The sequence below is a fragment of the Meles meles genome, chromosome 17 (assembly GCF_922984935.1).
Source record: "Meles meles chromosome 17, mMelMel3.1 paternal haplotype, whole genome shotgun sequence".
NCBI classification, from domain to species: Eukaryota; Metazoa; Chordata; class Mammalia; order Carnivora; family Mustelidae; genus Meles; species Meles meles.
In genome coordinates, this window is record NC_060082.1 from 40008881 (window position 1) to 40034731 (window position 25851).

Here is a 25851-nt window from a genome sequence, read left to right on the forward strand (position 1 = left end):
TTGTCCTACTTGACCAACTTCGTTCTCTCTAAATGACCTAAAAACAGGGCAGGGCGTGTGAGTTATCCTACCAGAAAATCATCTCAAAGCCCATCTCATAGTGCTACAAGCAGGAAGAGGGGGTGGTACGCTCAAGGAAAAACAGGCTTTCGAGGACAGAGAAAAAATTCCTCAGAAAAGCCAAGTTTATTGTCTTGAATAAACTCTGGTCTGACATCTTTTTCTTTTTTTTCTTTTTTTTTTTTTTTTAAAGATTTTATTTATTTATTTGACAGAGAGAGATCACAAGTAGGCAGAGAGGCAGGCAGAGAGAGAGGGAGAGGCAGGCTTCCTGCTGAGCAGAAAGCCTGATGCGGGGCTCGATCCCAGAACCCTGAGATCATGACCTGAGCTGAAGGCAGAGGCTTTAACCCACTGAGCCACCCAGGCGTCCCTGACAACTTTTTCATCTTATAAACACAAAATCTGCCGTGCTTTTTAACTTCTCACTCATGCTAAAGACTCGAGGGAAAAGGTATTTTAAGTAAGGATATTAATTTTCAAAGAATTTAAAGAGGTTGGCAGAGCAACCAAGACCACTTCATCTGACAAGAAATGCTGAGCAACTGCAATGACACATGCTTTCTTCCCTCGGCCTGTTTAACAGATGGTAACTACTTCCTAAGTGAAAAGTAAGAAGTAAAACTTCACCAGATTCACTCCAAGAAGGCATTAGTGCCTCTGCCCAGTGTGAAAAATGAACACAGGTCAGTGATCTGCCATACGCACACAACACTTTCACAGAGCAACACTTCTTCTCATTTTAGTCCTCTGAGAGTTCAGGGAGGTGAGCGGGACCAGTACCGGATTTTCTACCCCATTCCTGCTCAGTGGGAGAAAAGGCAGAACAATCGGAACAGTAGGTAACTTGTCTGATCTCAAGCACAACAATGGCAAGGCCAGGACCGAGTCCAAGTGTCACCTTGCTCTTCATCCCATGCTCCTCAGCCCGAGCCACCTACTCCTGTGTGGAAGCCAAGTACCTGGGAGTGGGGAGCCGGGGGCGGGGGGGGGGGGGCGCTGTGGCACAGGGGAGCGCGCTCTCACTCCGGCATCAGGAGGATTGGCCTGCAAAACCAGCCAACAGCCTCCGGAAACAGGACCTCCCACAGGCAGCTGCCCTGGCCTATTAGAGCCTGGAGGACATGGTTGGACAAACAACGAGTTTCCCAATTCCTCACAGTGCCAGGACCAGCAACAGAGTCTCCGCCAGACTCACTGGAATGAAACCTGGTGCACATGACCCCGGATGCCCCGGGACAAAGGAGCAGAGGTCCCGCCGTGTCTGGCTTCCACGTCCTCTATCTGCTATCCCGAGTCTCCCGGAGGAGAAACTTCATATCCTGAGGCTGGTGGGGGCAGCGCGTACTCGAGCCTCCCCGCCCCCAGCCCCGCACACCTGCTGCTGGGCCAGCTGCACCTGGTAGAGCTGCTGCATGTACTGCTGGTAATGCTGCTCCTGCAGCTGCCGGATGAGGAGCTGCTGCTGCTCGAAGTTGCCGGGGTACTGCTGCGCCGCATACTGCTGGAACTGCGCAGCCGTCTGCGAGTTCAAGGCGGCCATAATCTGCTGCCTGCAATAGCAAGGAACACACACGCATCGGCCGCTGGCCACGGCTTGTGGCAAAAGGAAACATCTTCGTGCCTCATTTGTCACTGTCCCTCCCCGAAAGGACGGAGCGGAGAAGACCTTCCCACCATCATGTGCCCCGGGCCCAGACACTCGGCCTCTGTCCTCACTGACAGAGAGGGAGGCTGATACCTGCGTGGGAGCACCTACAGGCACGCAGCGCGGCAGAGGGAAGGCTTTGGATGGGAGGTGGTGCCAGTGATCGCAACCTGGCCCGTGATCACAATGCTGGGAGCGGCAAAAGCCAGGACAGGGTCAGGCAGCCGGGGCAGAGTGGCCTCACAGCAGGAGGCTATGAGAGGGCGCCTGTCATCCACAGGAGGGCGGGGGGGGGGGGCATTCAGCTGCTGGCCACAGCTTTGCTTCCTGAACACCCCAACAGCAGGAGGAGGCAAGACAGTAACCCAGTAATCAGAACTTGTCACACGCGGCCCTGGTAAGTGTCAGTATAGCGAGGGAAACTTGCCATGTCTCTAGCTTTTAAGGCCTGCCTTCAGGGCGCCAGGGTGGCAGGGCTCAAGGGAAAAGTGTCTGCCTTCGGCTCACATCACGATCCCAGGGTCCTGGGATTGAGTCCTGCATCGGGCTCCCTGCTCCATGGGGAGTCTGCTTCTCCCTCTGCCACTCTCCCTGCTTGTTCTCTTTCTGCCCCTCACCGACCTTGTCAAATAAATAAAGCTAGCCTGCCTTCCAGAACAGGAAGAATAGTACCTGGGCATGCCTGGTACAGAGACAGTAATCTCTTTTTCTAAATCTCATTTTCTCTCCTCTAGGCACCACAGGCTTCCTACCTCAGTTATGTGACAAACTTAACACATACCAGAAAGCCATCTATCACCAAACAGATTCATAAGCAGAGGGATGAGCAAAATCTTACAAACTCCTGCAGAGACCCCGACACTGGGCCCACTGGGGGCACCACCCACTGCCAAAGGTGCAGCATTCCTCGTCTCTCCCCGAAGCTGAATGAGGCACTGGTGTGCAACTAGTGCAGGAGCTTTTCTAAGCAGCTGCTGAGAGGTAACGAGGCATCAAGGGACGGTCATGCTCTCTGGTTTCCTCTAAATGCCACCCCCAGTCCCCAAACCTCAGACCTTGTTCCCGCATGTCAGTGTCAACTCCTTCTTCCCTGTCCCCATGGCTCCCTCCTGAAGAGCCAGTTCCTGTGTCACGGCTGCTCTCACAGCCCTGGATGAGAAATAGTTTCAGGTCCCAAATCCTGTACGAGAAACAGACGCCTAACACAGGCTGCGCTGAACAGACCCTGTCCTGGGACTCTGGGACTGGGGCTCTCCCCAATCCCAGCCAGTGCCTTGTGTCCACCAAGGCAGACAACAGAAGGGAGGGGGGAGACAGACACACAAGCTGGGAAGCAAGACAAGATCACATGGACCCAGGGACAGAGCAAGCCACCTCAGATCCCCACTCTAGCCCCTAGGTCCTGGCAGCTAACCCGGAGTCCTTTCCTTTTTGCGACCCACTGAAGCTTGAGCTGAGGCCCTCTCGGAAACGGGACAGATCACTGGTACAAATGGCAGGCGCCGGCAGGTGTGCCCTCCCAGTGCACATGTCCCAGAGCTGTCCCAAGGACTGGCACCCAGCGACTGTGGAGGTCCAGCTCTTGTGCTTAAACACAAGCTGTCTGACCCGCTTACTTCTGCTGCTCCAGCCGAAGCCTCTCCTCTTCTATTCGCCTCCTCTCCTCTTCCTCCTGCCTCAGCCTCTCCTCCTCCTCTCTCCTGCGCTTCTCCTCCTCCTTCTGCAGACGCTCTTTCTCCTCCTCTTCATGCCGCCGCCGCTCCTCCTCCTCTTTCCTGTAAGCCAGAACACACACAGTAAGCCCTGTACCAAGAATCCTGCTTAAACATAATTGAAGACTTTCCCAGTGACAACGGACACAACTCAGAGAGAACAATGTGGTTGTATTAATCAAATTTGAAATATATACACTCCACTGGTAGAAATTTTTTTTTTTTTTAAAGATTTTTTATTTATTTATTTGACAGAGAGAGAGATCACAATTAGGCAGAGAGGCAGGCAGAGAGAGAGGAGGAAGCAGGCTCCCCGCGGAGCAGAGAGCCCGATGCGGGGCTCGATCCCAGGACCCTGAGATCATGACCTGAGCTGAAGGCAGCAGCTTAATCCACTGAGCCACCCAGGCGCCCCTCCACTGGTAGAAATTTATCCTGTGGGGTCAATCTCACAATCCGTGAGAGCACAGCAAAAATTATGGCTGCACAGAAGAGAAAGGTATCCACTAGTAAGAGACCACTGAGATCACGATGTGCCCACCCCCAGCAGGTTTCCCTCACCTATGCTCACAGTGTCATAGGCTTTCCCTTCCCACTGTCTGCTGTGCTTGTAATTCCATTTGTGTGAGAAATTCAGCACTGCACCCGCCCTTCTGTTAAAGTCTGTGCCTCACGAGGGCAGAGGCTGCCTATCTCCCAGCGGTCCATCCGCAGCACTGAGCATGGTACTAGATAGGACAAGCACTCGATGCACGCCTCTAAAATGAATAATCCACCAGGATGGCACGTAGCCACAAAAAAACCACGACTGTGTGGCCTGACACGCAGACACTTAATATGGTTGTTTAATGAAAAGAACAGGGACTAGGAAAAGGTTTGCAAAGAAATATCTTAACTGGGGGCACCTGGGTGGCATAGTCGGTTGAGCATCCAATTCTTGCTTTTGGCTTACATTGTGATCTCAGGGTCCTCGGACAGAGCCCCCAGCCAGGCTCCACGCTCCACACAGAAGTCTGCTAAACTTTCTCTCTCTCTGTCCCTCCCTGACATGCGCATGTGCACTCGCACTATTATTTATTTAAATAAATAAATCTTTTTTTAATAAAAGATACACCTTAAATGTGTCCTAGAAAGCAAGGTAGGAGGGAAGGTTTTTGGTCTGTGCTTCACATACTGCCATAAATGAAAAATATTTATATCGCATGTATCTGTATATTACTTCTGAACATTAAAAAGTATCAAAGCTTTGAATTTAAAAAGAAAAAGAAGAGCTGGAAATGCAGGTGCCGCCCCTACCCAGCTCCAGCCCACCTTCGGCCCCTCTCCCGGGGAGCACAGGCCCCGTGGCAAGAGGAAGGCGGGGCGGGGGGGGGGGGGCACGCTAGCCAGCTGAGCACAGTATGAAGGGCAGGACAGCAGAGGATGGGATGCAGGTGCTCTCGGAGGATCTGAGGGGACACCATTTCTTGGTCCTACCACGAAAACTGCTCGACTTACCCCACTTCTCTCCCCAAACTCCTATAAGTAATGAACAGCACATTCGAGCCACAGCCAGGGCTCAAAACACAGCAATAACATGACCTATTTTTAACCTGTCACGGCTGGTAGAGGGCAAGGTGTGTTCCACAGCCAGAGCTGGAACTGTAGGAGGAAGTCTAGTTTTAAATGCTTTCAAAGGGTGCTAGCTGAATTTCATCTCATGACAGAGGAACATTTTTAAAAAAGATTTTATTTCTTTTGAGAGAGCGAGCGAGCGAGCGCACGCACGCAGGAGCAGGGGCAAGGACAGAGGGGGAAGGAGACTCCCCACTGAGCAAGGAGTTTGATGCAGGAGGGATCGATCCCAGGATGCCCGGATTGTGACCTGAGCCAAAGGCAGATGCTTAATGACTAACCCACCCAAGCGTCCCTGTAAGTACATTTTAAAAGGAAAAATGCAGTTTTACAGGTTAAGATGACTACTAAATATTCAATTTACCACTAAGAATCAGAACTTTTTTTTTTTGAGCAGCAAAGCAAGGTTTATTGAGTGATAGCGAAGTAAGTACAAAACTCCCAAAGAGGGAGGGGGACCCAAGAAGGTTGCCCGAATCAAGACTTTTCCTTTGGATAAATAGCTTTTTTTTTTTTTTTTTTAAAGATTTTATTTCTTTATTAGAGAGAGAGAGAGAGAGACAATGAAAGAGCAAGAGCATGAGTGGAGAAAAGGTCAGAGGGAGAAGCAGGCTCCCTGCCAAGCAGGGAGCCTGATGTGGGACTCAATCCCAGGACTTCAGGATCAAGACCTGAGCCGAAGGCAGTTGCTTAACCAACTGAGCCACTGAGGCACCCCTAATATCTTCTGAAAATGTATTAAGCTACTTCCTATCATCTTAAATAGGAATAAATTACACCCAGTGCTGTATGTTGCTGACTTAGAGCCCTGGTTGGGCTCTGCACTGAGCGGGGAGTCTCTCTCCCTCTCCCTCTGCCCCCACCCCCACCAGCACTCTCTGAAACATATAAATCTTGAAAAAAAAAAAAAAACCACAAAAAATAAGGTGTTAACTGTAATGCTGTTGAACTCAGTTACGACAAAAAAAATCCCATCAACATAAATAGCAGCATTCCCATCCGCCCCCTGGAAACAATAAGCCACCTAGGAGCCAGAGACAATATGCCTATCTCCATGAGATCTACACATAGTGCAGGAGAAAGCCACGATACAATAGCAAAGGGGGTGTCAGACCAGGGGTAAGGGTGGGGAGAGGGGCTGAGTTTACAATGGAGTTTTCTCAAAACCTCGGTATAAGATGGACAGGTGGTTCCTTTCAAAGGGACAGCCAGACAGAAGCAGCAGCTCCCTGCCCTCCCCGAATTCCTAGTATGGATACCTGCTCACACCAGCAGGTCTGAACAACTGCCGTAAGAAGTGGGGAATCTGGGGGTGCCTGGGTGGCATAGTTGGTTAAGTGTAAGACTCTTGATTCCGGCTCAGGTCACAATCTCAGGGGTGAGATCAAGTCCTGCATCAGGCTCTGCACCCACTCTGCTTGAAATTCTCTCTTCCCTTCTCTCTCTGGCCTTCCCCCTGCTTGCATGCTCTCTATCTCTAAAAATAGTAAGTAATCTTTGAAAGTAAATAAATAGATAGATAAAAGGAAGTGGGGATCCAAGGGCAGTGGGACATGTGATTCCGTAAGGCAAAAAAGCACCAGGACTGGGGCTGTACAGGAATAAAGTATGCTGTGTCCTCGAACTTCACCTTTTCTTTTCTTGCTCTTCCTTTTCTATTTTGTGGGATGCGACGTACGTTGAAAAGAGATGGCAACAGCGATGTAGGAGCTTGACAAATTCTAGCATGGCCTCCTCCCTAGACATGCTCCCCAGGGCTGCCCATTCTCTCCTGCAGGGAAGAACAAGGAAAGTCATTACCTCCTCTTCCTAAGAGAGTAAGACTATGATTTAATTTCAACCCAAATGTGAACAATTCTCAATGACAACTAAGATGCAGAATGATTCTACCATCAGCAAAGGGCTCCAAACTCGAGTTTCAACAAGTATGCACGAAAGATACACTGAATTAGACGTGTCACACACAAGCCACACTCACTGCCGGAAACTCTGCTTCAGCTGCACTGCTGCTCATTCCCATATGAGCAAAAGGGTATCCGAGTCTGACCTTCCTCTTAGCACATTTTAGTCTTAACTGAATACAGCTCTCAGGGCATTGTTTTCTATCACAACTCTGTTCGTCCCAGTAAGAAGATCGGTGACTATGTACTTTAAGTGGCTGCTTTTAATGTCACTTAGGAAGAATCAAATGAAGTTGTCCTTGTCTTACGTTCATAATCAGAGGAGTAAACATGTTCCACATTATTTACCCATAAACATCTCCAACTCAAAAACAGATATATATCTGAAGATTTCAGACACTGCAAGCAAAAATGGCTGTTTCAGTCTTCCTCTACGCTAAGGAACCAGCTATCTGCATCTTAACCAATTCACTTCGTGCTCTTCTCAACACTACTCTCACTAAGGTCATTATACAACAAAACACGGTTACCTCCTGTCATTCCCCAACACATCAAAGAATCCAACCTCAGGACAAGTGTCTGGATTATATGGACCCATAAGAACCTGCTTATGCAGTGCCACAAGCTTCAGTTTTTCCTCATAAGTTGGATGAAAGGCTTTGCCATCTTTTTCTGTAAGACAAAGAAACATGAAAACAATTAGAATTGGCAAAAAATGTACTTTTCGGTGTTCTATCCTGAAGGTCCCCTATAAGGGAACGTCACACACTGCCTGTGATGAATACAAATCTTATGGTGACATTTGTATTTCAAATATTAAATTTTAATAGTCAGAGCCCAAGACAGAAACCCTTTATGCAGGGATTTTTTTTCCCCCATGAAGCCAAGCACCGACATTTATGTTCAAACTTCTACTGAGAAATCCATCTGTCAAGCTAAGAGTCAGATACACAAACTGTTCTGCTGACATCTTCTACACATATCAGAAATTGTGTAACAATCGTTTTCTAAAAGTTTAAGAAATAATTTTGTATCAGTCACTTTTAAGATGATCACACCTAAGAGGTGATGCGTACCTCGAAAGGCCACAAACTGTGTGCGATGCGGTGAAGGGACTCTGAAACGAGAGGTCAACCTCCTCTCAGACCTTTTCTATCTGTGACACCCCTGAAGCTCTCAGTCACTGCTACTCCCAAGGTAATGGGACAGCAGCAATGACAGCTATCAGAGCCTTTTCCCTTCTCCACAGCATGCTTGGCTTCAGCAGGTTTCCAATGGGCGATGGAGAGTGAAACCAGCTTTGACCTGTGAAGACTGGGCTGCCATCAACACTCAAAGCTGCACAGAAATGGGAGCTGGTAACATGGGAAATCCTTAGAGAACAGTGCTGCTTCTCTGATAAGTGGTAGCATTAATTATTGACTGGTTCTAATAAAAAAGACTGCCACTTAAAAAAAAAGGTAGTACATATTGCCTACATATTTTATCCATGCACAAAGTAGTCACCAAAATAAAATCACTGATGAGACAAGAACGTGGGTTAAAGGTTATGAACAGGAAACTCGGAGGAGGAAAAAAAAAAAACAGAAGTTGCCAAGGAGCATCCCAAGATCCTCCACCTCACAAGTCAAGGAAATGCGAACGGTTTCCATTACATACCAAAGCCTCTGCCGTCACATAGGTCAAACAAAGTCAGGTAACATCGAGAGCTCATAAGAATGGGGCAAAGAGGGGCGCCTGGGTGGCTCAGTGGGTTAAAGCCTCTGCCTTCCGCTCAGGTCATCGGGCTCTCTGCTCAGCAGGGAGCCTGCTTCCTCCTCTCTCTCTCTGCCTGCTTCTCTGCCTACTTGTGTTCTCTGTCTGTCAAATAAATAAAATCTTTAAAAAAAAAAAAAAAGAATGGAGCAAAGAGGTACCCACTCTCCCATACTAATGTTGAAAGTATACACTGTTAGTTAAATCTTAGAAGGCAATTTAGCAATTTATCTCAAAACTAAAAATGTGCACACCCCATGACCCAGTCACTCCAATTCTTGTGATCCACCCGTGATCCGTCCTGAATACACAGAGGCAGGGGGATACAGCGGTTTCCTTGCTACCGTAAACAATTTACAAAGTTCCTCAGTAAAGAAACTGCTAAATATAATGTGATATATTCAGACTGTGGTATAAATGAAGCAATTATAGGAAATACTAAGTGACAAAGCAAGTTGCAGAAAACAATACAGGATCCCCCCGACCACACGCTTTAACATCTCTAAAATCAGATTCGGCTTGACGGTCCAGTATTCTACAGTTACATGAGCAGTTTTCCTTTCTTAATAATAGCATGTACAATAATAGGGATTCTTAGAATTGACAAAACACAGCACATAAACACACCCACACATGTATTCCCCAGGGACCCTTACATGAAGGTAGATGCAAATAGCAAAATCTGGGAGTCACACAACAGGAGACTAAAGGAGTCTCTCTGACAACTGAAGCCTTACTTGCGACATCCAAACCTTTCCACGGCAAAGGTGTGGAAGAACAAACCCAACTGTCAACAGCAAATGCCTGCCTCTGGGGAAAGGACTGGCAAAATGACTGGACAGGGACTGAAGACGAGTTTCCTTCCCATTTATGTACGCTTGAATTGTTTTCCTGTCAGAACAAACTCATGCAATATTTAGAAAAAATAAATATTAAGACAAACCTGAGGCACTGACCTTACCTGATAAAAATTGAAACAATTCAGCAATCTGTGGACCTGCCATCTGTCTTTGCTACTGAGCAAACAGTATCACTAGACAATTAGCATCAAGAGCAGTAACTTCCTCTAAAGCTTTTTGAACACGATTATCACAGCTCTGTATTTACTAAGAAAAGGCAACTCCCACTTCAAAATCCAACTCTTAGAATGCTATTTCACTTAATGGACAGTATAAAAAGTATTTTTACATTCATACTTGCAACTTAATACATGTTGAGCCCAAGTGTAAATTCACTGCCGTCATGTAACTTACAAATTATTGAGGTTCAATTAAAAATTTATAATACGGCAATACAGTAAACAGCTGTAGCTAGGTGCACATTTTTCTTTAAAGGTTTATTTATTTATTTGACAGAGAGAGAGACAGCAAGAGAGGGAACACAAGTTGGAGTGGGAGGGAGAAGCAGGCTTCCTGCTAAGCAGGGACCCTGATGTGGGGCTCGATCCCAGGACCCTGGGATCATGACCTCAGCCGAAGGCAGATGCTCAAAGACTGAGCCACTCAGGTGCCCCTAGGTGCATATTTCAGGTAGATATTTACTGTAAACAAAGTACAACAGTTACACCAAGATAAAGAAAACATTTTATCTTTTAAAAGATTTTATTGGGGGGGGGGGGGAAGCACAAGCAGGGAGACGGCCAAGAGAGCACCAGACCCCCCACTGAGAGGAGAGCAGACTCCCCGCTGAGCAGAGACCCCCCCCCCCCCATTCAGGGCTTGATTGGAGGACCGTGAGCAGAAGGCAAAGCCCAACTGAAAAGATTATTTCAGAGCTTACTTCTGACTTGGAAGAAAACAGATCAAAAGGTAACGAAGTAGGGGCGCCTGGGTGGCTCAGTGGGTTAAAGCCTCTGCCTTCCGCTCAGGTCATGATCTCAGGGTCCTGGGATCAAGCCCCACGTCAGGCTCTCTGCTCAGCGGGGAGCCTGCTTCCTCTTCTCTCTCTCTGCCTGCCTCTCTGCCTACTTGTGATCTCTGTCTGTCAAATGAATAAATAAAATCTTAAAAAAAAAAAAGATAATGAAATAGACTTGCTTCAAATCTTTAGGCTAGGCTGGCAGTTGAATTAAATTCCATCACAGTCTATAATCAAGATAAAGCAAGGGGCGCGTGGGTGGCTCAGTGGATTAATCCTCTGCCTTCAGCTCAGGTCATGATCCAGCCCTGTTCGGGCTCTCTGCTGGGGGTGGGGGGGGGGGGGGAGTCTGCCTCCCCCTCCCCGTCTGCCTGCCTCTCTGCCTACTTGTGATCTCCCTGTCAAATAAATAAATAAAATCTTAAAAAAGAAAAAAAAGATAAGGCAAAATGGACTAGAGTTTACAAAACCAAAATATACCTTTGCATTGTCTTTCATGGAAAAACCAACAGGCTCAAAAGAGTTGCTATTTCATCCTCTTCCTAGTGAAATCTCTGAAATACAACCTTGAAAAATTATCTTGGCAAGGAAAATGGTGTTATACCTACTTACCATTGTATTATTTAAATTTTTAAAAATCATGGGGGCGCCTGGGTGGCTCAGGTTTAAAGCCTCTGCCTTCAGCTAAGGTCATGGTCCCAGGGTCCTGGGATCGAGCCCCACATCGGGCTCTCTGTGCAGCGGGGAGCCTGCTTCCTCCTCTCTCTCTGCCTGCCTCTCTGCCTACTTGTGATCTCTGTCTGTCAAATAAATAAATAAAAATCTTTAAAAAAATAAAATTCTAACTATTCAACAACACAACACTTAAATTACAGTAATCTAGGAAACAATACACAGCTGTTAAAAAGACAATTATAAGGGCTATAGAGCATTTCAGAGAACAGATCTATGATGTATTAACTAAAGTAAAATGAAAAATTATATATGTGTACATAAAATTTATGTATGTTTAGAATTATATAAAAATGCCCAAAATGTGGCCAAAGACCCACAGAGAACGTAGAAAGATAAAATGTCAAGAGTTTGGGTGAGCAATTTATACATACTATAGATCTTCCTTTTAAAAAATTACAGTTAGGGGCGCCTGGGTGGCTCAGTGGGTTAATACCTCTGCCTTCCGCTCAGGTCATGATCCCAGGGTCCCGGGATCGAGCCCCACGTTGGGCTCTCTGCTCAGCGGGGAGCCTGCTTCCCCATTTCTCTCTCTCTGCCTGCCTCTCTGCCTACTTGTGATCTCTGTCTTAGTCAAATAAATCAATAAAATCTTAAAAAAATAAAATAAAATAAATAAAATGTGTAAAACAATAGTGGCTACTTTGGGCTACCATTTACCAAAAAGCCTTTCCTTAATTTTGAAGATGTGCATAACCATCCTTAACCATCTTCCTCTACTTCGTACAAATTAACCACCAAAAGTTTTCTTGTACTAATTATGCCACAGGTAATTATCAGAAACAGTCCAGGGGCACCTGGCTGGTTCAGTCGGTGGGGTATGTGACACACTTGATCTCAGGGTGTGAGTTGGGGTTAAAAACTTAAAAAAGAGGGACGCCTGGGTGGCTCAGTGGGTTAAGCTGCTGCCTTCAGCTCGGGTCATGATCCCAGGGTCCTGGGATCGAGTCCCACATGGCCTCCTTGCTCAGCAGGGAGCCTGCTTCTCTCTCCACCTCTGCCTGCCTCTCTGCCTGCCTGTGTGCTCTCTCTCTCTCTCCTTCTCTCTGACAAATAAATAAAATAAAATATTTAAAAAAAAAAAACTTAAAAAAGAAAAAAAAGAAAGAAAGAAAGAAAAGAAACATAGCCCAGAACAATGTTCTTCTTTCACCAACTTGTGATGATTTGAAGAACAGTTCTATTAGCTGAAATATAATTAAGGAGGTTGGGTTTGTTTTTTTTTTTTTTAAGATTTTATTTATTTATTTGACAGAGAGAGAGACAGACAGACAGACGAACAAGCAGGGGGAATGGCAGGCAGAGGGAGGGAGAAGCTGGCTCCTGCTGAACAAGGAGGACCCTGGGATCATGACCTGGGCTGAAGGCAGCCCTTTTTTTTTTTTTTAATATTTTATTTATTTGACAGAGAGAAATCACAACTAGGCAGAGAGGCAGGCAGAGAGAGAGAGAGGAGGAAGCAGGCTTCCCCTGGAGCAGAGAGCCCGATGAGGGGCTCGATCCCAGGATCCCGAGATCATGACCTGAGCCGAAGGCAGAGGCTTTAACCCACTGAGCCACCCAGGCGCCCCTGAAGGCAGCCCTTTAACCGGCTGAGCCACCCAGGCGCCCAAGAAGGCTTTTTATTTTTTTTATTTTTAAGATTTTGTTTATTTATTTGACAGACAGAGATCACAAGTAGGCAGGGAGGCAGGCAGAGAGAGAGAGGGGGAAGAAGGCTCCCCGGTGAGCAGAGAGCCCAATACGGGTCTTAATCCCAGGACCCTGGGACCACAATCCGAGCTGAAGGCAGAGGCCTTAAACCCACTCAGCCACCCAGGCGCCCCTCAAGAAGGCTTTTTAAAAAAGATTTTATTTAGGTGCCTTGTTAGTGCAGTAGGTAGAGCATCAGTCTCATAAAGAAGATTTTATTTATTCATTTGCCAGAAAGAGACACAGTGAGAGCGGGAACACAAGCAGAGGGAGTGGGGGAGGGAGAAGGCTCCCAGCTGAGCAAGGAGCCCAATGTGGGTGCTTCATCCCAGGACCCCGAGATCATGACCCAAGCCAAAGGCAGATGCTTCACTGACTAAGCCCCCCAGGTGTCCCGGTTTTTGTTTTTTTAAAACAACCAAAAAGGAACTATTCTAACGACATCATTTTATCTTGAGCCTTATTAAAAGAAATTATGGGCTGGTGACTCAAGAATGAAAGTGTAGTGAGCCTGAAAAATAGGAGGGGCAGAGCACTTGGCACAAGCTTCCTGCTTTGTTCAGTCAGTATTTTAGGGATTTTGTTTTTTCCTTGGGGGGGGGGGAATGACACCCAGATTCTGTGAAAGTAGTTGCTTTGACCTAAGTAAATGCAAATAAAGATAAAATCAGGCAGAAACTTCACTCACTGAAAGACCAAACACCTTCCTGATAAGTCATGTAATATCATGTAAATATAATGTAATATAGGAATTTTGACCCCTACATACAAATTCTTATTTGCTGCAAGGAGACGATTTGAAACCAACAGATAAGAAAAAGAAACCAACAGGTTTTTAGCTACATAACTATACCACAGTTATTTTAATGGGGAGGGGGGAGGGCCCAGAGGGGTCTGGTGAGTAAACAAGGAAACTGTACTCATTAATCAGCAAGGTGTTAGTCTGACCTCCAGCCGTAAAAAGTGACTCATCAATGTGTGAGTTTCAGAATTTCTGAGTGTCATTTTAACATCCGCCCTTTTTATGCCTGATGGAATTAAGAATATACTGCCAATCCATTAAGGATTAATTAAGGTGTAAATCAACAACAAAAAGCAAAACTGAACACACAAAAAAAGAATGAACATAAACACAGACCATATGTGACCATTAAAGCCTAAAATACTATCTGGTCCTTTTAGGAAAAGTTTGCTGACTCTGAATTAGAAGAAGTAAGCTCAAATGCCAAATGCTTTCTCGGTATTTTTATTCTTTTTAAATCAAATGTAATTAATCGCTTCTTGGCCTTTTAGCTAAGATCAAGTGTAAATCAAATGTAATTAAAAGGATAGGAAACATAAACTTCTAGCTCAACATGGTGGATTAAATACACAGTCAGCGCTGATCCTCAAAGAGGCCTCAAAGAAAAGGGATAGGGAAGGCCATTTAGAGAACCCCAGGAAGGTTCAGGAAGTGAAGGCTGCAGGTTCTTTAAAAGCTGGAATTTAGGGGTGCCTGGGTGGCTCAGTGGGTTGAAGCCTCTGTCTTCGGCTCAGGTCATAATCTCAGAGTCCTGGGATGGAGGCCGGCATCGGGCTCTCTGCTCAGAGGGGAGCCTGCTTCCCTTTGTCTCTCTGCCTACTTGTGTTCTGTCTGTCAAATAAATAAATAAATAAATCTTTAAAAAAAAATAATAATAAAATAAAAAAAATTAAAGCTGGAATTTAGGGACGCCTGGATGGCTCAGTGGGTTAAAGCCTCTGCCTTCAGCTCAGGTCATGATCCCAGGGTCCTGGATTCGAGCCCTGCATCGGGGTCTCTGCTCGGCAGGGAGCCTGCTTCCTCCTCTCTCTCTGCCTGCCTCTCTGCCTACTTGTGATCTGTCTGTCAAATAAATAAATAAAATCTTAAAAAAAAAAAAAAAAGGCTGGAATTTAGATGGAGACAAGAATGCTGGCTGAAACTCTTAAGAAGCAGGTACTCCTCCCTTCCACTGTTTGGCAACCCCAAGCATGCAGATGGCCACCTCACCCCAACTTCGGCAGAGGGCTGATGTTTACTGGAGAACCTGAATCACAGGTGCTCCAGATGGGAGGACACCAGGCTGGGAGTAAGTGCAGGACTACAAACAAAGAAACAGAAGTTTCCCTAGTAAATGGGAAACAACTCCCAGCCACACTCCCTTCTCCTGCCTGGTTCCTGAATGCTGACAACTAAGCCCACGTGCCAGGAAGCAGGCTGGAGTATTTGCAGGGAGAAAAAACCTCCAGGTATGGATTTGAACCACACTAATGTTTGAGGGCTCCTCTATGCAACCTCTGCCTCTTCACCCTACAGTAAAGACCTCTGCTCAAGGTTACAATTAGCTGCTCAGTGCCTTACCCTTCTATACGAATGAATACCCCAGTGTTACCTGACATTTGAGAAAGCTTCCAACATGGAAAAAAGTCTAAAATTTTGAAGAGTTTGTTGGTTTGTTTAATTTATTAGAGAGAGAGAGTGTGTGTGTGTATGTGTGTGCGTGCGCACGCAAGAGCAGGAGGGGCAGAGGGAGAGAGAATCTCAAGCAGATTCCAAGCTGAGTGTGGAGCCTGATGCAGGGCTGGATCCCATGAGCCTGAGATTATAACTGGAGCCAAAACTAAGAGTCAGACGCCCAACCAACTGAGCCACCCAGGCCCCCCTAAAAGAAAATTTTAAAATAAAACATAAAACTAAATTTGCATTTAATATCCTCAGAGACAGAAACTGATGTGGCCATTAAGCAAAACAAGGTACCAGGAAGAAAGACAATTTAGAGAATACAAACTCTGGGAAATGAAAAATGTAAAAAATAAATTTTTAAAAACCTTTCATAGGCTGGAAAATAGAGTTGAGACTATCTCCTAAAAGGCAGCAAAAAGACAAAGGTGGAAAATATAACAGAATTAAAGTTCAATTCAGAAGATCCAATACCCGATATTAACAGTATCAGAGTGTGAAGAGAGGAAAAAAGAGGGGAAATGATCATGAAATAATTCAAGAAAATTTCCCAAAAATGAAGGATGCAGGTTTAGAGACCAGAAGGACTACTGAACTTTGACCATGATCGTTCAAAAAAATTAAATAAACAGAAAGACGGTAACAGAAATTCTTGAACACTGGAGATAAAAGAAAATTCTAAAAACTTCTAGGAAGAAAAACAGGTGACATACACAGGACCAGGAATAAGAAAGACTTCAGACATCTTTTTTTTTTAAGATTTCATTTATATGACACAGAGAGAGATAGAGAAAGAGAACATAATCAAGGGGAGTAGAAAAGGGAGAAGCAGGCTTCCTGCTGAGCAAGGAGCCCAGTGCAGAGCTCAGTCCCAGGACCCTGAGATCCTGACACAAGCCGAAGGCAGCTGCTTAACCAACTAAGCCACCCGGGCACCCCAAGACCACAGACATCTTAAAAGTATGAATACTGAAAGCTAGAAAGCAATGGACTAATACCGTGAAATTCCGGGGGGACCCCTTTTGAACTTTTGACCTCCAGAACTGTGAGACAGTATGTGCAGTCTGAAGCCACTAAATCTGTGGCAATTTGTTACAGCAGTAATAGGAAACTAATGCAATACACAAAACATATTTTTTCTAAGCAAAAATAGAAATGGCTTCTAAATTATTTTTTTTTAAGATTTTATTTATTTATTTGACAGAGAGAAATCACAGGTAGTCAGAGAAGCAGCCAGAGAGAGAGGAAGGGAGGCAGGCTCCCCGCTGAGCAGAGCGCCAGATGTGGGGCTCGATCCCAGGACCCCGGGATCATGACCTGAGCCGAAAGCAGAGGCTTTAACCCACTGAGCCACCCAGGTGCCCCCTAAATTATGTTCTTATTAAATTCAACAGTACTTAACTTTACAGTTCTAATAAGGCAGCATAATTCAATAATAGTATTATAATCACAGCTACCACGAGCCCAAAGCTCTGAAAGATCGACATTAAGTCCCTTCCACCTGACATTAATTATACAAAGGGTTTTTAGTCTCACGCCTCAACTGCTAGAGTAAGTTTACACAGAAACTGTATTTTTCTCTTCTCTCTGGAGAGTAAGGTAAAGGATGTAAGGAAGTATTTCACTGTCCCTTCTACGGTCTGTGTTTGATGAAATGAACCACATTTCAGAAGGCAATCTGCGAGTCGGAGAGGCTACTCACCATCAGTGACTGAACTGCACAACCGAAGCCCGAATCCCCTCTGCATCTCCACGTGGCCCTACAATAACCTGTTACTGCACACACAGAGTAAAAAAGTGTCGCCTATGACGACATCAGTAACCTCAAGTAGGAGAAAGGGAAAAGCACAGAGTTTCTGTATGCTGTGGAAGTTACCAGTTTAACCTAATATAACTATAAACTATTCTATGTAAGCTTCATGGTAACCACAAAAAAAAAAAACCTGCAGCAGATACAAAGAAAATTAAATAATAATAATAATAATAAATAAATAATAATAAATAATAATAATAAATAATTTTTAAAAAAGGGGGAATCAAAACCTACCCACTTTGCAATTGCTAACTTATGCTTGAACAGGTCCAGGGGATGGGTAAGACAGAAATAATAAAACAATAACATACTCTGTAATAAAAGTTAAGTGAATGTGGTCTCTCTCAAGATATCTTACTGTCCTGTCCTTACCCTTATTACAGCAGATGATAAAATGCTTCCATGACAAATGAGACGGTGTGAGGTGAGGACGCCGGATGTGTGACCCAGCGCTAGGCTACTACCCACCTTCTGACTGGGCTACAGCTGACCACCAGGGAGAGCCAAAGCACGGTAAGGGGGAAACTACTCTAAGCATTATCTCTTTCTGGGGACTGGTTACCAGAGTATGTACACTTTGGGAAAGTTCATCACACTCTACACCTATCATCTGTGTACCCCTCCGAATGTGTATTTGACAAACAGGAAGCCTCCACTGATGTTAAAATCACTTATATTAAACACACACAGATATAGACACACACGTATAAATATATTCTTGAATCCAGTCTTCATAGGAAACCTTTAGTTCAGCTCAAATTTAATATGAACTAGCATATTAAAAAAATCAGATGCCTAAGAGGTATCACTATTCTTTTTTTTTTAATCCCCCTTCCCTGAGATATTACTATTCTTAGTGGCTATAATTTCTTTCCCTTTTTTTTTTTTTTTAGTTTGTTTGGTTTTTTATTTTTTTTTTTTTAAAGATTTTATTTATTTATTTGACAGAGAGAGATCACAAGCAGACAGAGAGGCAGGCAGAGAGAGAGAGAGGGAAGCAGGCTCGCCGCTGAGCAGAGAGCCCGATGCGGGACTCGATCCCAGGACCCTGAGATCATGACCTGAGCCGAAGGCAGCGGCTTAACCCACTGAGCCACCCAGGCGCCCTGTTTGGTTTTTTAAAGATTCTACTTATTTAGGGGCACCTAGGTGGCTCAGTGGGTTAAAACCTCTGCCTTCAGCTCAGGTCATGATCTCAGGGTCCTCTGCTCAGCAGGGAGCCTGCTTCCTCCTCTCTCTCTCTGCCTGCTTGCGATCTCTGTCAAATAAATAAATAAAAATCTTAAAAAAAAAAAAGATTCTACTTATTTATTTTAGGAGAGTGAGAGAGCAAGCATGCAAGTGGGGGGAGGGAGAGGGACAAGCAGACTCCACACTGGGCAGAGCCGGACGTGGGGCTCAAAGACCCCAAGATCAGGACCTGAGCCGAAATCAAGTTTGATGCTTAACAGCCTGAGCCACCCAGGCGCCCCTAGCAGTTACAATTTAATTGTCTCTTGGGTCTAGAAGTCCTCCTATAGTATTACACGCTTATGTCTAAAGGTAAAGATAATAAAAAAGAAGGAAAAAAATACTCAAAATTTAACAGATGGTCAATAGTAATAGTTAAACTTGAAATTATCTGAATTAATTATGAATTAATGAATTAACACATCTGAGGCAAAAAAAAAAAAAAAAAAAAAAAGAAATTATCTGAGGCCAGGCCACTGAAGTCCAGGAGGCACACACTAATTACCCATAAGTTATCAAAGAATAATTTACACCTCTATGTTTTTTAAAAACCTTAATGGGGCCATTCCTCCATGTTGTTGTAAATGCATGCCTAAAGGTGACAAAAGGAAACAACCACTTTGGCCTGTCCACCTGACAGCTTCCCTAGAAGCAGTAACACATAGAAGCAGTAACACACTGAGTGTACTAAGGACTATAATCACCAGAACTGCTCCTGGAAATACATCAAGTCCAGAAAGACCCTGAGTCTAAGACTTAAGTTCCTCCAAATTCAACAGCAGCTTTTATATATCGTATGCTCAAAAATACCTACCCGCCCCCCACACCCTTGTGTGTGTCTACTGAAAAGGCCTAGAAATAACGACCAATCCAGCAGCAAGGAGTACCCACTCCCAGCACCCAGATTACTTCTCTTCAAATGCTGTTTCCCACTAATGGGAAACATGTCTCCTCGGACAAATGGCTGATGATTCCTGCTAAAGCAGGAAATGTGTAAGAATAACCTGGAATATCTTATCAAACCAGACAGCAAGGAAGCTATGAAAAATTACCAGTCATGTCAAAGGAACTTAAGAGCCAATCTGACAAGGCTCCCACTTGCTAAAGATGGTATTGAGCATCGGTAAGAGCTTTAAAAAAAAAAAAAAAGTTTAAAAGCACGAGTACCTAATGACAATATAAAAACTGTCACCTGTTAAGGCCACCAGAGAAACAATTCATTATTCTGAAAACTAATAAAGGCAAAGCATTTTTCCTTTCCTGTTTGAATCTATACTCCACACCAAATAGTATATGAAGGAATACATTCCAGTGAAAGAAATTTAGAGTATCACCATTTTTCAATCCCCAATGAATTAACACATCCATTTTCAATTTACAAGAGTTAAAAAAAATCATTACACTAGCTAAATGCGGGCCTCCCAAAAGATCTAATATTGTACTAGTAGCAGTGGGATTCAGCATGTCAATATTTTGATGAGCACATTTACTTCAGCCCTTTGGAGGCAATTTCCACCCCATTACGTTCAGAATTGTAAACCTGATAGCAGTGTCATGTAGGAATTCAGAGTAGATGGTTCTCTCACACTTTGCTCCTCCAGGTCTCTACAGAGACTCGATAATAACGATAGGAATCTTTCCATTAGCCCTTAATATTTCCAAGCAAATATATTTAAAAAGTTCCAAAATGAGGGGGCGCCTGGGTGGTTCAGTCAGTTGAACATCTGCCTTCAGCTCAGGTCATGATCTCAGGGTCCCGGGATCAAGCCTCTCATCAGGTTCCCTGTTAAGCAGGGAGCTTGCCTCTCTCCCTCTCCCCATCCCCCACTTTGTGCTCTCCCTCTCTCTCTCTCAAATAAATAAAATCTTTTTTTTTTTTAAGATTTTATTTATTTGAGAGAGCAAGCACAAGTGCGGTGAGGGTCAAAGGGAGAAGCAGACTCCCTGACAAGCGAGGAGCCGGATGCGGGACTCGATCCCAGGACTCTGGGATTATGACCCAAGCCAAAGGCAGATGCACAATAACTGAGCCACCCAGGTGCCCAAATCTTTTTTTTTTTAATAAAATAAAAAAAATAAATAAAAAGTTCCAAAATGTGATAAGGCAACAGGGTAGTAATTCTAAGTCTTTCCCTCAGAAAACCATCAGAAAAAGCAGGGTTTCTATTCACTTGTCGTCTCCTGTAGCAGGAAGACCTCTTTGGAATCCAAGTTGAGAATCAACTCTGCCTCTTACTAATAACTGAAGGACCTGCATCAAGTTCCCTTACTAAGAAGCCAGAACACCCCCCTCCCTAGAAGGTCTGTGGAGGATTACATGGAGTAATGTATACTACACATTATGTTATCTCAAAGCAGTACCTGACATACAGTGAACAGGAGCTCAACAACTGGGGTTAATTAACACTCTGGAATTCTATTTTTTAAATTTTTTAAAAGATTTTATTTATTTATTTGATAGAGATTACAAGTAGGCAGAGAGAGAGAGAGAAGGAAGCAGGCTCCCCACTGAGCAGAGAGCCAGATGCGGGGCTCGAACCCAGGACCCTGGGATCATGACCTTAGCTGAAGGCAGAGGCTTTAACCCACTGAGCCACCCAGGTGCCCCAATACTCTGGAATTTTAAATGAATGCAACCATCTAACAGCTTCATGTAATGAGGAAATTAAGTATTAGAGCAGGAAACATTCACCCCCAAAGACTCTAAAAACCAAAATACCACTCCTCAGGTTAGCTCCATCCAAGAAGTATAAAGGCTACGATAAAGCCAACCAATACGTCCTTACCCAAAGAGCTCAGAACACCAGCTGAGGTCTGCTAAGCTAGAATCTGGCAAGTTGGCTCCGCCCTGTAAAAACTTTCAATGGTTCTTCACTGTCAACTGACAAAAAGGCTATTTACAATGGCATTCAAGTCCCTCTGTGGATCTGACACCAACGTGCCTTTCCAGCTCTATCACACTGCTTCCTATTTGCCATTTCCCAACACACGCCTTGTCCTTTCATGGCTCTTGGCTGTCCCCCTTTCTCGGGAATGGCATCTGCCCCTTCCATCCTTCACACTGTATTGCAACTGTCATTGGGTCTTTAACTCCTCTTTTGGACCCTAAGCTCCTTAACAGCAAAAAGGAACATACATATAGTGGTAAACTAACATAAAACTTCATCCAGAATAAGATCAAGAGCCACATGCTTGGGTGCCTGGGTGGCTCAGTGGGTTAAGCATCTGCCTCGATGGGGTCATGATCCCAGGGTCCTGGAATCGAGTTCTAAATCGGGAATCCCTGCTCAGCAGGGAGCCTGCTTCTCCCTCTCCGTCTGCCTGCTGCTCCCCCTGCTTGTGTGCTCGCAAATAAAAATAAAATTAAAATTAAAATTAAAGGGGTGCCCAAATAAAATAAAAATTAAAGGGGCGCCTGGGTGGCTCAGTGGGTTAAAGCCTCTGCCTTCGGCTCAGGTCATGATCTCAGGGTCCTGGAATCAAGCCCCACATCAGGCTCTCTGCTCAGCAGGGAGCCTGCTTCCCCCCCTCTCTCTCTGCCTGCCTCCCTGCCTATTTGTGATCTCTCTGTCAAATAAATAAATTATTTACATTATATATATTCTATGTTTATACATATCAGTTATATTTATTTATATAAAATAAAAAAGTTTAAAAATATATTAAAAAAAAAAAAAAGAGCCACATGCTCTACCGAGCCAGCCCGGCACTCCAACAATGTTTTAAGTTTGGAGAGTAAGAATGCTAACTTACCGGGTGCCTGGGTGGCTCAGTCATTAAGTGGCTGCCTTCTACTCAGGTCATGATCCCAGGGTCCTGGGATCAAGGCCACATCGGGCTCCCTGCTCGATGGGAAGCCTGCTTCTCCCTCTCCTGCTCCCCCTGCTTGTGTTCCCTCTCTCTCTGTCAAATAGATAAATAAAATCTTAAAAAAAAAAAAATGTAACTTACTTTCACCCCAATTTTCATCTATTATTTTATTTTACCTGCATAAAATTAAGAGATAGTTGACATAATGGGTTCAGTCACTAGCCTGTGACCACTGTGACAGGGATGGAATGAGAAACAGGGTTCATGATTCCCAATCCAAGTTATTTTCAATGGATAGCCATGCTCTCAATATTCATATTTATTCCACAGTGGAAGATAAAATTTAATATCATTTCTGATTCTTGCTGAAATTCTGGTACAAAAACCACAAAACAGTGATCTTTTAAAAATCCTTATAAAACTGATAAGAACGTCAAGTATTGCACTGGGATAATTTGCACATTAAAACAAAGTCAGCAACACTTGACTCAAGTACTTTCCATAATTCTTCTTACTGCTTCTAGACTCCCCCCTCAACCTCAACCCTTATCCTAAGGGCCTCATCATGGCCAACTATGTAATGATCCATGCAGAAAGGTAGCTTTAATTGCTACACTGCTATTTCTCCTTTGAAGTATTTGAATACTGCTTTGAGACCTTAACTTAGGAAGTGAATGAACCATACCTATCAATGCAGCTTTTTTCTCTAAGGTCACTGGTAACTAGGCCCCCGCCCCCAATTACAGGTTCCCTAAGGACTCCTACTACTTTCTCAAAAAACATGTTAAAATAATGTCAGCTTTAGACCAAATCCTAAACCTGAGACATCAAATTTCATCTAACCTAGCTGCTTTATACACACACACACACACACACACACACACACACACCTGGAAACAGAGTTTGGAACAGAAAAGCGAGCTGTCTTGGAGTTTACATGGTAAATAGAATCCAGGGCCTCCTGACTCCCAAAGCAATGCTAAATATACTGCACATTATTCAGTGTTTTAATCTTTCAAAGAAAAGATTACCACTTTCAAATAAGATGGGCTCAGAAGATAAAATGACCTTTTTAAGATTTTTTGTTTTTTAAAGATTATTTAAGAGAGAGAGAGATCACAAGTAGGCAGAGAGGCAGGAGGAGAGAGAGAGGGAAGCAGGCTCCCTGCTGAGCAGAGACCCAGATGCAGGGCTCGATCCCAGGACCCTGAGATCATGACCTTAGCCAAAGGCAGAGGCTTAACCCACTGAGCCACCCAGGCGCCCCGACCTTTATTTTTTTGTTAGTCATTTGGCAAAAGCTAAGATAAAAAGTGGGTCCTTTTCTATTCTTAGATACCTTTGTGCTACTACACAATCTTCCTGAACACTGGAAAAGTCAGTCCCAAGAATAAAAATTTGAAGTAAAATGTATTTATACAAACTGTATAGGAAACACGATTTTTATGTAAGTGGTAATATATCACCACCACAGGAAACACTAAATTCAAGCCAGTGACCTAAGGGTCAAGTGATCCAAACCCTATTAGCTATTGCCAATTCCCCAAGCAGGCCAGTGCACAGAAAGCTGAACTCCCTGTCCAATGACAATGAGTATTTCAAGGGTAATCTTTTTAATAAAAAATACAATGAATGTGGAATAAGCAAACGTTCTAGAAAATTTAGAAAAGACTTTCATTAGTTTGCAGTTATTTGGGGAGAGAACAAAGAACTTTTGCATATATCACTACAATAACTACACAACTTCAGTTACTCAAGTATGTGCTGCACTCCAAAAGGACCTCCCTTTGGGAGATGTGTCATAAATACGCTGTTCTGGAATGTATACGAAACCTAGCAACCACTTTTAAAGTTTCATTCTATCGAAGATCTGCCCCTCAAAATCCAAATATCTTCAAGAATCAAACTAACTGGCTTCTCATCAGTCTTTCCCACTGAAAAGATCATGTGACTGGTATGACCGCCAGTGAATCACCGATTAAAACACACACACACACTCGTGCTCTAAGACAAGAGACATTTTACAGTTAATTCTGCAAGAAACAAGAGAGGGTACTTTTAGGCCTTAAGTGAGAATTGACTCTTGCACACTGTTTCCAAGGTACAATTTAACCATCTAGAAGTTACTAGAACATAGTGGGCATCCCTTCCCTTTAGAGGCTGATTAGCCAGAGGGGATCTATTAGCTTAATATCTCCTCCTCTCTACCACATCAAAACTGCCAGGTGAGCAAGTCCTATCCCGAGTTTACGGTTCCGCAGAATGACTGGAAAGAACCTGTGGGAAGATTTCTTCCTGCCCCGGAAAGGGGTAAAAATCGGTGGAGTCTGATGTGCCTACCATAGGAAACAAGAAAAGGAATGCGACAGGAAAAAGAAGAAGAAGAAGAAAACCATACAGAAAATCATCCCAGAACGGGATCCTCTGCAAGAGAAAAGGCTCATTCTTCACCCCGGCCATGGAAACCCGAGAAGCTCAATTGGATATAACGTCCCGTAACCTCCGGGAGGCAGGGCTCGGACTGCTACACTGAGGTTCCAGGCCTTTCAGGGGTGTGACCCAGCGGTCGGTGACAAACTTCGGGGACCCCCAAGGACGGAACTTGCTCCGGTCGCCGCGGCCCGGGCGAGCGAGGCGGGGACTGGCCCGGTCACGCTTTGGCCACAGCCCCGCGTCAGATTCGCCAGGGCGGCCGAGGCGGGGGTGGGGCCGGGCCGTCTCACCTTTGAAGAAGCGCAGCGCCAGGCCGTACAGCTCCTCCAGGCCGAAGCCCCAGCGCTGCTCCAGCCGCCGCGCCTCCTCCGCCGCGCCCCCGGCCGCCGCCTCCCCGAGCTCCGGCGGCTCCCCGGCGGCGCCCGGTCCCCGGCCTGCCCCCGGAGGCGAGGGCGGCGGCAACGGTGGCGGCAGCAGAGGAGCGCCCTCTGCGCCGGGCCGCTCCTCCGGGTCCGGGCTCAGCGTGAGGCCGTCAACGGAGACCTCGAGTCGCTCTGCGTTCAGCACCGCCGCCATCTCCGGCTGCTGCGCCTCCTCGGCGGGGACAGGCGGCGGCCACGTATCGACTTCCTGCTGACCTCTGACCTCCAGTTACGGACGCCGGAACTTCCGCCGCTGAGAAGGATCTCCGGCTCCGGGAGAGGGGCTGAGGCTCGTGCCCCGCCCCTCAGCGACCCCACCGCCCCGAGGGCCCCGCCCCTCCTGCCCGCGTCCGCCCTCGAGCTTCGTTCTCCCGCCTTTTCCCCTCCCGCGTCCTCGGCCAGTGGCGGTCGGGGCGGGGCCGGCGGGCCTGGGGGTCGCGGAGAGGCAGGGCTCGCGTGGCTGGGGATCGCCGGCGGGCAGGGCCCTCGGGGTGGGGGTCACCGAGGGGCGGGCCGGGGTGACTGTGGGCTGACGCCCCTACGCTCCAGGCCGAGACCTTTCCCGCCTGTAGGGTCGTGGATTTCCCGGAACCTGCCCCCAACTTTGACTCGGTCTTCACTGCAACGCTGAGGAAATGCTGGGCGAATGACTGTTTTTAGGAGGAAGCTGAGGCTTTAGAGAAATCAATGGCTTCTCTGCGGCTGTTTTAA

At 45.5% G+C, this 25851-nt stretch overlaps 1 protein-coding gene across 2 annotated transcripts in view; it reads right to left on the reverse strand.

Moving 5' to 3' along the window:
• Nucleotides 1–25408, reverse strand: part of ACBD3 (acyl-CoA binding domain containing 3) — a 36582-nt gene extending 11174 nt beyond the window's left edge. The window contains exons 1-5 of one of the 2 annotated variants that reach the window (XM_045982974.1): nt 25009–25408; nt 7466–7607; nt 6665–6805; nt 3325–3483; nt 1439–1613 (exon numbers count right to left, since the gene is read on the reverse strand). In XM_045982974.1, the coding sequence (XP_045838930.1) occupies nt 1439–1613; nt 3325–3483; nt 6665–6805; nt 7466–7607; nt 25009–25294 (903 nt within the window). In that variant the 5' untranslated portion in view covers nt 25295–25408. The remainder of the gene's footprint in view (nt 1–1438; nt 1614–3324; nt 3484–6664; nt 6806–7465; nt 7608–25008) is intronic. The other variant, XM_045982975.1, reaches the window with a different exon arrangement.
• Nucleotides 25409–25851: the final 443 nt, after the last annotated feature.